Source organism: Eufriesea mexicana, unplaced genomic scaffold, assembly GCF_001483705.2.
Source record: "Eufriesea mexicana isolate 0111107269 unplaced genomic scaffold, ASM148370v2 scaffold5272, whole genome shotgun sequence".
Taxonomy (NCBI): Eukaryota; Metazoa; Arthropoda; class Insecta; order Hymenoptera; family Apidae; genus Eufriesea; species Eufriesea mexicana.
Window position 1 is genome coordinate 47758 of NW_016913264.1, and position 15527 is coordinate 63284.

Here is a 15527-nt window from a genome sequence, read left to right on the forward strand (position 1 = left end):
TTTTTTTTTTTTTTTTTTTTTTTTATGTTGCCGAAGTCCTCGTCGTCGACGTCTCGTACAGTCGTCGTTCGATCCGCAGGGTGCAAAGAGAAAGACAGAACAAGAGAAAAAGGCAGACAGTAAAGAAAGAGAGCAACACAGGGAGAGAGAGAGAGAGAACGATCACGAGGGACGATCTTGGGGAAAAGGTGAGATTCTATGCTCTTGAATTTCCCGTTTCTAAGAGACTGATTTCCGTCGCATGCTTTGTCAAGGATTTTAACCACGGCTTGACATACTTCATTGGCTTTCCGACGCGTTTCACTTTGCCTCTAATTTCTCTTCGATCAAGCTTCGGGTCCCGTGATCGAAGGTAAATCGAGAAGCGAGAAGAGCCTAACAGCCGCGACTGAAAGAAGCATGCGTCGCTAGAACAAAAGGAAAAGAAAAGAGAGAAAGAAGCATAACCTCCTTCTATTTCGCTAATCCAATTTTAATCCTGGACACACGATAATCCTCGTGCAGTTTCGTTAATCGTGATACGAGTCTGCGAAGCAAATAATCTTTCGATTAAACGCGCGTGGTCCTCCGTTCGAGCGAAAATAAACCACTTCTGACGAATCGATCGATCCCTTGGTCCAACAAAATTCACGAGCGAAAGCGAGCTGAAAATAAAACCCGGCTCTCAGCGCGAGAACCTACTCGATTCTCGTTTGCGATCTTAGCGTTATCGGCGCCCGTTGCTACAACCATGTGGCACGCGAATAGCATCGCAGATGCGCCACATCCTATGCGACGTCGCGTATCGGCTGCGGGTACAGAAATACAGCGTCCTTTCTTCCATTTGCTTTCTCGGGGATGAAGTATGTCAGTCATGAAGAGGATGAATGGAAGGGTGAAGAAGTGAGAGCCGTAAGAAGGTGCTACTAAGTCGACGGCAGAAGAAAAATATCGGTGACGAGACAGGTCTCGGTGCTGGTGCATTGTCCGTTTCGATATCTCGCTCACGGTGTCCGACCCAGATGGCCGAACGCGACGATGGAAGGGTGCACCCGTTGGCGGTGCACGCTTCCGGTGCAGGAAAAAGAGAGAAAGAAAGAATAAGAGAAGAAGGTGTGTGACGATAACGTGTCGGTTAAAAGGTACTTCTTCCCGATGCGTGCTCTGTCCGGCCCGTGTCTATGACCCTCCGAGAATCACTTCTCGGAATCGCTTCTGTCCACGACCGTGCGAATCCCGCTCTCGCTAAGTATCCGTGAATTGCCACTCAAGCCACGTAGACTTCACCTAAATCCTAGATCTAAACGCAGGCACATACACGGAGATGCAGGGAGGTCGGAGGGTGGTCGAACGGATGCGACGTCGCCGTGGATTCCCAATTATACTCCCGGTTTCTTCCTCCGAGGGTCCGAGCTGCGTTTCCCGGTTACAGGCCTCCTCGTTACCCTGTGCAGGCACGCGTGCTTGAACTACTTTTCGTGCTTGAATTTGTTGCGCTTAGCGCGCAGCTCCCGCCCGTGCACGGCCGTGTTGCGAGTCGAGCATGTCTGACTCTCGAGCAACTATTCCACTGCTCCGCCAAGGATGAATACTAATGGGATATTTTACTGGCCCTCGCTCGTTCCGCGAATTTTTCCCCGGCGAATATAGGACGCTCCGTCAGGCCGCCATTTCCGAATACTTTTCGCAGAAATTTTCTTCCACGGAAGCTCCCGGAAAATCACTGGTAATCGAATATTTCCCGCGGCCCGGGTTAGGTTTTACGGCAGTGAAATGGCCCTCGGCTTTGCGACGTTCCTGCACGTTCACCACGGCGACTTCGCATCCGAGATCAGGCTACTGGGGGTGTAGAGCTACGGACGTGAACGACGTTTCGGGAACGGCTACGACTGTTCTAACATACGAATTTACGTGAGGTATGCGAGAGAACATGGCGGCGATGGTGCTCGTGGAATAGTAACGGCGGTAATGATACAAATATTTGCTACGGTGACTGGTGGTAGCGAAATAGCGACAGTATATAGGATGCTACTAGAATAAGCGCTGCTCCGAGCACTGGTGGGAAATCGTCCAAAAGCTCGGGACCAATGATCTTCGTTTTCACCCCTTTTGACGGAAGATATAGAACGACCGGAAAATATTTATCCAATACTCAACACCTTTTCATTGAAATTGCTCAGTTTACTCTATTTACCTTCGTTATCGATTTATTAATCGTTCGAGTGATCAATTATTTTATACTCCTCAAGATTATTCACTCCTTATTTGAGACACCATGATTCAAAGACGAAATAAAGAAGGCTCGCGATAAAACGAAGACTATGGATGACAGTATGACCCCATTTCGGAATTTTGCAGCCGATTTCACTGAGCTTTTGGACGTTTCGCGTGACAGACCGGAAGAAGGGACACGCGTGCACGGGACACGAGCGTCCACAAGCACGTTGGTGCCGTGCAAGCGTGAAAGTTGAAGGTATTCGTGTGCTTCTGCGTGCTGGTGAACGCGGCGGTACACGTGCCTAAGACATTGGGCCATGTTCGTGTGTCTGTACTCCTCTGGAACGTGTGCTGTTCGTGTTTGAACGTGACTGTTTTTCCCGGATACCGGAAGCGTGATGGGTCGACGAAGGTGGGCCAAGGATGTACGCTGGTAATCTCGACCGATCGGCTTCTGTTCCGCTCGGCGAGGTGGCGAGAAGCAGCGGGAAGCGTCCAAATCCGACGCGATGCGAGGTCTCGTGTAGCTCCTATCGTTCGAAACGCGACTCGACGCGGGGGTGCTCCCTGAGCAGGCAGCCCTTGTCAGCTTGCTTCAATTACCACATACCTGATACCCGTTACGTCCGGCCTTTTTCTTGGGAGAAGCTGTGGCCGATGAGACCGATCTCGTGCGAGGTTCGTGCGTAATCGAGCCGGAGATGCACATCTTCGCGACCGTGTCGTTTACATGTCGGGCTTTCCCTTTTCCCGCGTAATTTTCGCGCAATTCCAACGACCACACGCGTGTATGGTTAGAACGGAATGGAACCGGGATCTCTGTCGGTCGCGAAAATGCTCGTGTCTAAACGGGACACCGTGTGCTCGGTACTCTCCTGCACGGGTATATGTACAGATATGCATACGTATACATATACAGCGAAGGAAAGCGCGTGATTTTCGGGTGAGCTGGCTTCTCGTGGGGAATAGGTCCGTTTTCCCTTTTCATCCGGGTTAAAGTGGCTCGTGATGGGATCACGATTACGGCGCGGCGTGAATTATCATACGCAGGGTTGAAGGGGGTGGTGGTGGCGGCTGCGGCGGCGGCGGCGGCGGGGGGCGGGGGGTACTGAAGCGTGAGATGACACGGGGCAAGAGAACTGAAGCCAATGGCAGCGCAATGGTAATAACTCTCTACTTGCAAGCAAACTACGTCACAACATTGGGCAGCGACTTTAAGAAAGAGAAAACAAAAGAGAGATAGTAGAACAAGATGGTAAAGAGAAAATATAAGAATGTCGATCCCGTTTCGTAATATGCGTGTGCACGCGCATCTCTGCGTAGCGAGATGCGTGTACAATGGTCTCGCGATAGACGAACGATACATGATATGTACATATACGTTTGATGAGCGTGACAATAACATATCGTCGATCAGAGTGGTAGTGATACATATATATGTAGAGAGAGAATAATAATAATTATATATATATGTATATGAATATGCCGACATGGGTAGAAATAGCTTAAGGACCTGCTTCTGGGCCATCGACTGCATCTGCTGGAACATGATCCTTTCCTCCTCTTTTCCTGGAACAGCAGAAAGCAACGAGAAGCTCTTGGGATGTCTGCTCGGTGTCCAGATTTTCGGACGGTCTCTGTCTGCGTTTTACACGATTTAACATCAATTTTTAAAGGTCTCTTGGCACGGTTCTCTTCGAGATTTTCGTGTGGGGGGGAGCGTGATTTTTTCGAGGCTTTGTCTCTCATGAACGTTACGAGATGAAATCGTTTTTTTTTTTTTTTTTTTTTTTTTTTTTTTTTATTTTTCTCTAAACACCTCTTCCGTGGTTGCGGCTTCCCGTTTTTAACAACCCGCGTTCCGCTCTTACGTGCTACCACGAGGAATAATCGGTGCCATTTTTATTTTCAGCATCTCGTTACCTAAGGCGAACCTGCGGCGAACGATCGAGTTAAACGTCTAACCTGTAGTATTTGGTAGAAAACCGGATGGGTTTCCCTGGTCTCTTTCCTTCTCTATCTAGATTATTTTCGCCTTAAACCGTGATGGAACGGGCCGTGATGGTGGACCAGCCCCGTATCTCGGTCACAGCGAAAGTCGACGGTATTTTCGTGCGCGCAGCACGCCGTTTCGCAAATAAATTCGCCTACGTTCTATGCACGGACCGGCTCGGCGATCCACTTGCGAATGCTTTACGCTACGATCGCGCGACAAACTTTCGATTATTAGCCAGCGCGAGCGGGCGAGAATTACGCGGCGGTTACCGCGCGGAATTGCGCGCGAAGAAGACCCGCGTGTAAATTTCGCTGGACGCCTGGCCGCTTTGTCCTGCTCTACCGGCACCCTCTTTACGGTTATTACGCGGCAAGCGTGTTACGCGACGCGCAATATCGCGGAATTACATTTTCCCCGGGAATTGGAGAACGCAGCGAGCGCTGGCGCGTTGCGTTGCTTCGCGCGCAAAACTCACCGACGACGTGTTTGCCGGCGATGCACACGCGGCTTCGTCGAATTTCGTTAATCGTTCGCTATTTCGGGGGTTCGGTTTTCGTGGCAACGGGAAGGGTCGTTTCATCCACTTAAGGATCTTTGACGATTTCTAATGTGTCACGTGATGCTGCTAACTCAAACGAAGTCACTGTCGCTAGAGACGTTACAATGCGATGCACGAGGATAAGTAGGTATCTGCAGAATGGTCACACATACTCTTCACTAGAAGATGAAATATTTTAGTGGAGGATATCGAACTATCACGGAGCTGAAGTGACCTGAAGAATTTGCGAATTTTCGAAATTACACCACCGCGTTGGCGGTAGACTGCGCGGGATTCGCTTTGAAAGGGAACAGAAGGTTCGTTTTAATTCTTCTTTTCTCACTTCAGCTCCGTGTTTGCAGAAACTACCTGGAATGCCGTTACGAATGAGACGTTAATTAGTAAAAATGACGACGATTGTGTAGGAAAGTAGAATTTGAATGGAATGCCTCACCCATCCCCTTGTTTTGGAGCATCTCGAGCAGCTTCTTGATGCTTTCATCTCGAGCTTGCAGGGTCTGCTTCTGCGTCTCTATTCTCAATTCCAGCTCCTGTAATGGAAAAAAATAAACGGTGGAATCGCATTTTAGGTTGCCCCCGGGGGACGCGATCTCTACGAGCTTTAACTGCCGTTTCGCCGGGGTAATTGAAAAATATCCAAGCTCGTCGGCTCGTTCCTCTGCCTCTGCTGATTTCCCTCATCCCGATGCTCGCGAGGAAACAGATCCATGCCAAATTACCGAAGATAATCCTGCGTCTAACGAGGCGACTAATGGGACGGTGATACATCGCGAGTGAAACGCTAAATTCACCCTACTAGATTCGCTGATTCTAAAATTTGCGTTTTAAAATTCGTTCCACGATGTATCTATGATTCATTGCTCCGTATGTATGCTTCACGCTATACTGCATGCTACGGCTGATCATGCGATGGGTCAAATGGCCAGTTATGGAAGGTTTAGAGCTCTTCCACGCGACGATGCTCGTATCGCGATGCGAGTGCGACGAATAACAATCGTATGTATCGTATGCGTGGGGTTGGTCGCTGAGAGAAACGAGGATTCTTCACGGGAAAGGGTATTTCGAATTTTATTTCAGGTGTTCTCGACTAGCAAACGCGTGTCGCGATCGAGCATCGTCGCGTGAAAGAGCTCTCGTAGCTAACGCAGCGCCGCATCGACGATCGACTTCAATTTCTGCGATTGAAAATTGCTAACCGAATCACGTGATTCTTTAATCAACCACGCCGCTGTGACCGTAATTGAAACACGCGAAGAAGACGCGACGATGTCCCCTCTCTCTGTCCCCCTTGGCCCCCGACGTCGAATTGGATGACAGAGAGGCAGAAAGGACGAGGCACGACTTGTTTTACCGTAAAATGCTCGATTTGTGTTACGTCGCCGGTGATAGTGGCGGTGCTTGACGCCGGTATAACGAATTTAGACCGCCCCTTTGACGACAGGAACGTAATTAGCCCGGAATTAGACACCCGCTGGCCTTCCCTCTTCCTTTCCTAGGCACCGTCACCGGAAAACGCGTCCAACCTCGCCATCTCGCCGATATCGTTCGATGCTTTCGCACGTGTTCCTCGATTAACAGCTATTTTCCATGCTCGTTCCAAATTTTAGGGTACCTCTTCGCGATAACTAGGTGCAATTTTTCCTGCAGAAAGTTTTATTCGCGTTTCGAGCAGTCTGCAATTTTCTTTTAGAAAGGTACGAATTATAACGAGGGTTAACCAATGAGAAATTTCGGATCTTCGCACTAGGTGGCGCTGCTTTGCTTTAAACGGCGTTCATAACCTATTAGTGTTAGAACAGTCAAAATGGCCGACCTCGGAATTTTTATTTTTTAAATTGTACATAATATATCTATATAGCAAAATTCTATGCATTTTTATTAATACTTAAAGAAGTAAATAATATTCGGAGCTAGAATTTTAGGTTAACCATGCTGTTCGATAACTACAGCGTTAAATATAACCGCAACGTTGGATGAAATTCTGCAGCTGCTCACGAGACAGCAAGAATCCTAGGTCAAGATGCTCAACGCGTTATCCGACGAAACAAATAGCTGCTATTTTACGCTAAAAATGCCTCCGTACTTTCTGACCAACCGCAATCGTGATAAAAATCGGAGGAGGGGAATAAGCGATTTTTCCCGGCAGTTTCCTGGTTAATCTTCGATGTTCCGCGCTCGACAAACAATCGATCTTTCGGGCCCCGTGATTATTTGTCCGCTAGTCGAAGGCAAAAACCATCTGCGCAGACTAAATGGACTTTCGGCCGTAGAAGCTTTCTCGAGGCGCGGCTGAAAATAAATGCAGCCGGTTCAATGTTAAACGCTCTAAGTTCAATAAACGAAGACATTCGGCGAGGCACACGCTCGAAATACATCCTACGATTTTCCAACAACTGCGACCTTCCGTTACTCATCGATCCGAGCAAGCAACAACGACGTTACCGATTGCAAATATTCCTGCATACCGATCTCAGCCGAGCTTCCTAATCTCTGGTCATATAATTGGCCAGAATCGATTTCTTCTCGATCGCTCTAATCTTCTCTGCCCAGCCTGAACCAAAGGGAGAATGGATCTAGCTTGTTCTTTGCTCGAGGAACGAAACTCGAGCAGCAAATACCGGTGCACGTGTCGTTAGCGAGAGACATGCTTCTCTCTCGAATTTCGTACGTATCGAGAGAGGAAATCGGAGGCAGAGGCGTCGGTGAACGAGGCGGAGGAAGGCGAGGTTCGGTAGCATCGTCCGGGAGACGATATCCGCGGATCGATGACGAAGACTCGAAGGAGGAACGAGATGGCGGCTCGTGAGGCGAAAAACGACGCCGGAAGTGAGGGCCGGTGTCGGTGGACCCGGCCACGATCGGCGCATTCGATAATAAAGGCCGAGGGGACGTAGCCAGAAAGCGGCTGCATAATTTGGCGACTGGCCAAAGGCGACCAGTTGCTTCCAGTGCGTTGCACGTTTGACCTGTCTACGCGACCATTTGGCCGAGGACACGGCCCTAACTCATTCTACGGAATTTTCAATCGACGCTCGGCCGATTCGCTGCCGATCTTCCGTTCCTTATCTCGTTTCGCTCTGTCGTATACCTCGTCTCGAGTATTCCGAATTGGTTCTAAAGTTTTAGCGTTCCCCACGGATTTCGTGGAATATTCCTCGTAAGCACGATTCGGTACCGGAAGATACGTGCGCGAAGAGGAGCGAAGAGGAGCGAAGAGGAATTGGCTGGCGACGAAACTCGTCCCGATGCGACGAGTCGGTATCGCTGTCCGAATTAAGGTCAGCGATCGCACGGACGAGATAATCGGAGGGCTCGGTTTAATCAACGTTTTGACAGGAAACAAGCGATTTAGCGGCCGGCTCGTTCGCCTAATCTCTACCGGGTGCGGTTTGACGGGCGCCCAAGCGTCAAGCGGACAACCGAAATAGACAAGAGGTTTAGGTGTTGTTCGAGGTAAACGACCGATTGTCTGCCAACGGTTCGCGATGCTTCCGGAAATCTTGGCAACGCCGGCTATCAGCTTCCCGCAATAACTCCGTTAAGTCTGCCACCCAGTGGCGCCGAAAGCGATCCAACGGGTCCTCTGAACCGGGCTGGATCAATAAACTCCGGTGGAAACACGGTCGGCGTGTTGCGTCCCGGCGAAATTGGATCGTTTCGATGGATTGACGATAGTTAGGCAGCTTCCGGCGAGTCTACGCCGAGATTTCGTGAATCTCACGGGTAGTACACCGTGCGTGGAGAGGACGAGGAGAGGTGTGAAAGGACGTCGGGTGAAAATGATACTCGAGCGGAATTTTTCGTTCGACGTCGAAGACACGAAGTCGGGTTCCGGTTCTTTCGGCGACGAAGGAATTTCAAAGCACAAGACGCGGATAATACCCGGGTCTGCTGGGTGTGTACCGTCGACAGAGGGCCGGAAACGAGAGGAACGAGGTCGTACGACGAAAAGATGGCCGAAGGTTTTGAAATTCGCGACCCGGCCTCTGCCTTTGCTCCCGTTTCGCGCCTTCCATCCCCATTATTCGCGATTATAATGATCCCGAGCCGGTGAACGCCATTCTTCCGGCGAATTCCAATCTGAACGAAAGCCAACGAAGCTCCATTCTTCCCTCGAAATTCATTATTTTCCGCGGGCAGACGTTGGGCGAACGGGTCGCGACCGATCCTCCGTATTCTGCAGCGAAGGGTTCAGGGTTACGTTTTCTATCGTGGAAACGATGCAGTTAAAAATGGAGGCGACCTGGTGTTTCGTCATTTTCCGTTCTCTTCTCTTTATCGTGTCGCTCGTGTCGCGATAAGCGGGAGAACTGGAGCGAGGAGGATTGATAACGTTCCTCTTCGGAGCGTATGCAAAGTTCGAGCTTGAAAATTCCTCCTATCGATATTCTCTTTCCCACGAGCAGACAAACCACTTACCTTGATCGTGTCTCGAAGTATGGCGATCTCTCGCGTCAGATGCTCGTTCTCGTTGTACAAAACTTCCATTTGCTGCTGCATCTCCACGTTCGGCCCCCGCATCCGCATCCTCAGCTCCTCTTCCAGTTGGCGAACCATCATACTTTGTTTCTGCAACAGGCAACGAATGGGATCGTTCAACGACCACGTGCATCTGGGCCAATTAATCGCTCTAACGGGGAACAGGGAAACGCGTAGGTACCCGCTTGCACCACGCCGATGCAATTTTCTCTCGTTATGAAATTTACAAGCGGAGTTTCTCGAATTTGCTCCTTATTTCCCTAGCATTCGCACGGGACGATAAAAAGGTCGGCGTTTCCCAGGCGACACGGATAATCGTGCATTCGAGCCACGCGAAACTGCTCGCAGCATGAAACCGGCTAGCTAGCCGATCGAACGACCAGACGCAAACCTCGTAACCCTTTCGAGAACGCCGTTCTCGTTATTTCTCCTCACGTATCCCGTGAATACTCGAATTTTAGGTAAATTGAAAAATAAACGTAAATGAAGGGGAACAGGAGGGAAGACGGGGAATAAGAGAACTGTGTAAAAGTCCGTCGCGAGGAGCACGGTTTATTCGATGGAAAAAGCATCGGAATACATCGTCTACCGAATCTCGTAGTCGAGTGTTGCCTGATCCTCGTTTAGAGTATCACGATACTCGATGATATCGGACTTCGGGACGCGGCTGGCATAAATTCGCTCTGTTTGCTCGAAAGAATGGCGCGAGAGAGGCGGAATAAGGTTGTCGGGAGCAGGGAGAGCGGACAAAACGGAGGGAAAATCGGCCGATTACGGGTTGAAAGGGAAGTCGGTGTCTAGGAAGAGCTTTTTGCACGGAACGCTCGTGCAAAGTCAATATTTCTGGCGGAAGTTCGATCGTCGCGCACGTTCCCTTTGGACTCGCGACTCGAGAAAGCTTTTTCTTCCCCCCTCCGCCCCTTTTACGCTTTTTTCCGCCATCTTTCCTCCCCTATTTCCTGCCCCGTCCCTTGGCTCTCCCGGATCTTCAACCGAATCACTTTGACCCCTCTTCGCGTTCTCCTTTATGCGCCCCCTTTGAGCTGCACTTCTGCTACCCTTTTTCTCGATTTTAACATTTTTTTTCCCCCCTCCTCCTCCTCCTCCGTCCGCCGGAAAAGAGCCTTCCCTTCTTCGGGCTTTGTATCGTTTCTTATAAGCTTTACATGAAGTTTCCATCCGCACTCAGCCTTTGCGTTAACGTCTCTTTTATTTTCCCGGACAACTTTCAATATTTCTATTATCCTCGTCTTCCCTGTTCCACCGCGTCGACGTCTTGCTTTTTCGCCTTTTCAAACGCTTCGTCTTCGCCGACGCTCTCTGCCGCGCCTCCTTCTGCCTCAATCTCCCACTCGACTCTGCCTTCGTGGATATTGTTCCAGGGCCTTCGTCAAGCTCGTTAGGCATCGTTAATGACGACAACGCGACGCCAGTCGGACAAAGGAAACACACTGACGAAAAAAACGCTCCCGCAGACCGGATGATTACGAGCAGTATGTTTTCGCGTGCACTTCACGCCAGAACAACCGGCTCCCGTTTGCCGGGATAAAATCTCTTTGCGCCTTCCATCGACACCTCTAACCGGCGAGCCTCACGATTAAGTCCAGACTTGGGCGCGAGACCCGATCGTACCAAAATTTTTAATCTCCAGACAATTAACGATGGAGGGTGGAAATGGAATTGCAGCAGTGCCCGCTTTAGCTGTTAGTTAGGACCGAATCGCGAATGGGACGTGTAAGTGGACAGAAGAATTTTTCGACTTTAGTCGAAGGAAATCGGTCGGTGTCGATTTTCAATTAACTTTTAAAGATCGTCGAAGACACCGAGGGACGTCAAAGCGGGCGACGCTTCGGACACCAAAGCGGGCACCGCGGTAGATCGATTGACGCAACGCGAGGTGGTATCGGTGGATTTTTAATTCCGTTTAAAAGCGTGAGAATCGAATTGCGGTAAATTACAAGCGGTTTGCGAAGCGGACGATCGAAGCTGGCTGGATCGCAGGCGGAAGCCGTAATTTCGTTCGTCAGTGTGGCGTATCGTATTCATACGTGACGACGACGCGTTAACAAACTTCGCGCCTCGTCGTCGCGGAGCCAAAGGCCACGCCGGAGACGATGCTCGACCGGAAGCGGAGCCGTTCAATAGCGACGATCGACCTGATTTCGCGTACGAGCAGGCAACGACAACGTGCCACAGGGAGGGTGTGGAGGTCGAGAGAGCTCCCCACCAAGCCCGTGACGTCAGTCACCCCCATAACGAAATCAGACCACCAAGCCATGGCCGAATTCCCCTTTTCACTCCTACCCTACTTGCCACACGCTGCCCCGATTTCTCGATTGTGCCGCCCTTTGCCGTTTCATCCTTCCATACCCGCTAAATTTATTTTAATTGCAATTTCGCATCGGTGATCCGTTTATCCGATATTCCGGTTAACATTTAACGGCGTTGTTTCCCCATAAATTCTCCATGAGGGAATTCTCCGCGAGCGAGCCACCGTCGCGGAATAAGATTCTAGTGTTATTCCCTAGAGGCTGGTAAAGCGTGATATCTCCGCTGGAATTCTGCTCCACTGGCTAAGTCGAGTGGTAATGAATAAATGGTAATGAATAATAAATATATACGCGGAAATCGAATCTACCTCCGCGATTTCTCTCTTATACCACTTCGTCTTTCCGCGATCCTAATTTTCTTTTAATTGGACTTTCGTAGCAGTCATCCTTGGAATTGATATTCGTATTAATATTTAACAGCGATGTTTCCATTCTCGGTAAAAGACCCAGTTCCATCGGGCGGAATTTTAGCGTTATTTTCCAGACAGGTGTAAGGCTTGATATTTCTATCGGAATTTTACTCCGCTGTTAGCGCGAATTAGTGTCGGGTAAGATATATGAAAATCGATTTTCAATGGGCAGTTTGGTAACCGAAATCGGACATTACGTTTCTAGGTGAACGCGAATCGCCAACGATCCTTCTCCCACCCCTAATTATATTTCAATTAGAATTTGATATCGGTCATTTCCGGCTCTGATGTTCCTATTAATATTAAACAACGATGTTTCCATTTCCCATAAAGGACCTAGTTCCATCGAATAAAATTCTAGTATTATTCCCTAGGAACCGCCATGGCGCGGTATTTCTCTTGAAAATTTACCACACCGACGACGATGAACAGCGACGAATAAAGTACATAAACGGAAGTCGAATCCCTTGCTCCGGGTTCCGTATTATACCGCTCTTTGCTATTCCATCCACCCTCGACCCCAATTTTATGTTAATTCGAATTTCGTATCAGTTATTCCAAGATCCGCAATCCTGTCATGACATTTAATCACGGTGTTTTCATTCGTCATAAGAATCTCAATTCCACCATCAATTCCACGGTCTAGTGATATTCCCTAGCCACCTTTGAGTCTTACTATTTCCAGTGATATTTTACATTGGACGGTCGGCGTCGTATAGCAACGAACAAGGTATACGAAAATTAAATCTAAACGCTAGTTCTATAAAAAATTTCTAGGGGAATCGCAAATGATTTTCTCCCACCCCAATATAATTTTATTTTAGAATTTCACACGAGCAACTAATGCATCCGATATTTCGTTAGAGCATTTAACTACGGTATATCCACCGCTCGTAAGAATCCCAGTTTCGCCGCATAAAGTCCTAGTGATATTCCCTAGCCACCGCAAAGTCGTAACATTTCCATCATAATTTTAAACGACGGCGAGCGTCGATGTAGCCACGAACAAGATACATGGAAATGGAGTCGCAACGGGTGGTTTGGTAACGAAAATCGAGCATTACGTTTCCAGGCAAACGCGAGACGCAAACGATCCGGCGCAACCCTCGAGGTTGTCACGGATCGCTCGGGGTGTCGGTGTGTACATGGTGTCGCGTGTTCTGGTTTCGAAACGATTAGCCCTCGATTAACCCTCGCCGCGGAGGGAACCCGATCTCTCTCTCTCTCTCTCTCTCTTTCTCTCGGGGGTGCGATCGGTATCGTCCATCGACACAGTTTACGCCTTCTATCGAACGCGCCACGGCCGACGGAGGAACGAAGATGAAGCGGGGGTTTAAAGTTTAAACGAAGCCCCTCTTAAGACGAGATCCTATTAACGATCGCGTAAATCCTATCTCACGGTGGCGTTTCTTCTTACGCCGCGTGTAACCCTCGTCGTGAAAACAACCGGTCGTCCACGGCCTCCGGGAGTTAATGGTCGACGACCACCTGCCGAAACGGTACTCCTCCTCGGACAATACGGTGTCTAGAGCGACGGAGACAGCGAGGGTCGGGGGTTCGCTTTTGTTCGAGGACGAAAGGAGGCCTGGAAGTACGTTTACTTGGAAAAATCCTCTTAACCGCTCGCCTTCCTCTGTAGCACGCGGCGCGGACTTTTAACAAGAGTTTCAGGGATTTTTACAGACACTATCGGTTCCTAATCCAGCATCCACCAGTCCATTGGTTCGTTGCGTGGAAGACAACGGGAGGAGAGACTTTACGAGGAGGACGCGTGTAAAATGGCGTTTACGGCTGGGATTAAAGCGTTTTCATCGGCGTTATTCCGTCATAAATTCCCGCGTGGTGAAAAAATAAAGCCGGGGAAAGAAGCTCGGTGGAAGAACCTTCCGCGAACACGCGATAACGAGGTTTCTAAGAAGGAAACACGAAATAGGTCGCAAAATGTGGCGTGCTTTTACCAAGAAACAGAGTTGTACGGGCAACTCTTTGATTTTTCTGGGGTCGTTGCACGTTAGATCGATCTCTTCCGGGTTCCCGTTGGCTCGTGCATGTCGTTTAAATATTTTTCTCCTGTGTTTAATACCATCGTCATCATAAATAGCATGGAATTAGATATGCACGCGGTGTGTATGCGCGCGTCCAACCAACGTAATATCCTTACGTTATCGTAATTGTTAAGTGCCAGAGGTTGCAAGCACGTAGTCGCCGACCATTTTCTTTTTTCTCGCGACTATAAAACACGATAAAACACGGTTCGCTTTTTCGTCCGGCGCTTTTTGCGTGCATATGCGACCGAATTATTCGGGAAGTGTCGAGATTTATTATACCCCCTTGTTACACGGGAATGAAGCGAAGAAAATGGTGACAAAGTGATCTATATGACTTCTCGTTAGTATAGGTAACCGGTTATAATAGAATTAATTCGATACAATTAAACAGAATTAAATAATATTAATTTTTCATAAATCAACAATTATTCTCTCCTTTTGAGACCAATTTTATCTTCATTGTGACGTCACGAACTTCAATGTCTGCGGCGGGAAATCAGCTGATTTGAAAAAGAAGCATTCCTTAAATCCTCACTTTTCTCCTAAAAATGTATGTTTCGTATACAAAAGAGAAAAATAAAATTGTACGTGTAACAAATTACGATATGAGTTATCGCGAGGAAAATTGCGAGACCTCGAAGCGGCACGAAATATCGTAAAGCGAAGCGAGTTATCGAACGAAACTAGAACGGTCTCTTAGGCTCGATTGTTCGATGGTAAATAAATGATAAATCGAATCGAGTTTGGTATAAGTTCGCTCGAACCTTTTCGCAGCCATCGTGAATTATGCAGGCAACCTGTCGTGTTTCGTCCTGAACAAACTGTTCCCGGAGCCCTCGCCTTTCGCGTCGCGACGCCTCTTTCGCTTTTTTTTTCCCCCCTTTCCTTCTCCTCGTTTTCTCTCGTAACAATAAAATTCCCCCGATGCAACGGGTGACGCGTGCAGAAATCGATGACGTCAAACGCGAAGGACAACGTAAAACTGCACCGTCGGGTCCCGACGATGCAAATTCCCCTGACCTAAATCCAGCGATTTTCTCTGACCCCATTCCGAATTCGTATGTGGGTCGCCGTGTTCCATTTAAACCGGCCATTATAATACCGATACCGGCATTGCCGACGTCCCAAGAATCCATTCGGAATATCCCGGAGAAAGAGAAGACGACGAACCTCCCCTGGCCGTTCGATGAAAAATTTACGAACCCGATTCCCCGCCGTCCAATTACGATTTCGACACACGTTTCGACGTTGATTGCTTTCGAAGGGAGCCTGGTTATCGATACCACCCGGGGCCAGCTAGTATCCTCGGTGGCACGGACAAGACGCGGACAAAGCGAGGAATTTATCGGAAGAAGCTTCGGATAAATTCGGCAGGAAACAGATAGTCGTGGAAGAAAGTCGCGGAGATTGTAAATCGTTAATTAGGGAACGAAGGAATCGATCCAGGGTGAAACAGAGCGATAGGCTGCACGGTTCCCTCAGAAATGACCAATAACGCGAAGCTCCGGG

The 15527-nt window shown here is 48.9% G+C and overlaps 1 protein-coding gene across 1 annotated transcript in view; it reads right to left on the reverse strand.

The window, feature by feature from the left end:
* Positions 1-15527, reverse strand: part of brp (ELKS/RAB6-interacting/CAST family member bruchpilot) — a 64005-nt gene that overhangs the window by 33482 nt on the left and 14996 nt on the right. The window contains exons 2-4 of the mRNA XM_017906335.1: positions 9171-9320; positions 5185-5281; positions 3710-3765 (exon numbers count right to left, since the gene is read on the reverse strand). Of these exons, the coding sequence (XP_017761824.1) occupies positions 3710-3765; positions 5185-5281; positions 9171-9320 (303 nt within the window). The remainder of the gene's footprint in view (positions 1-3709; positions 3766-5184; positions 5282-9170; positions 9321-15527) is intronic.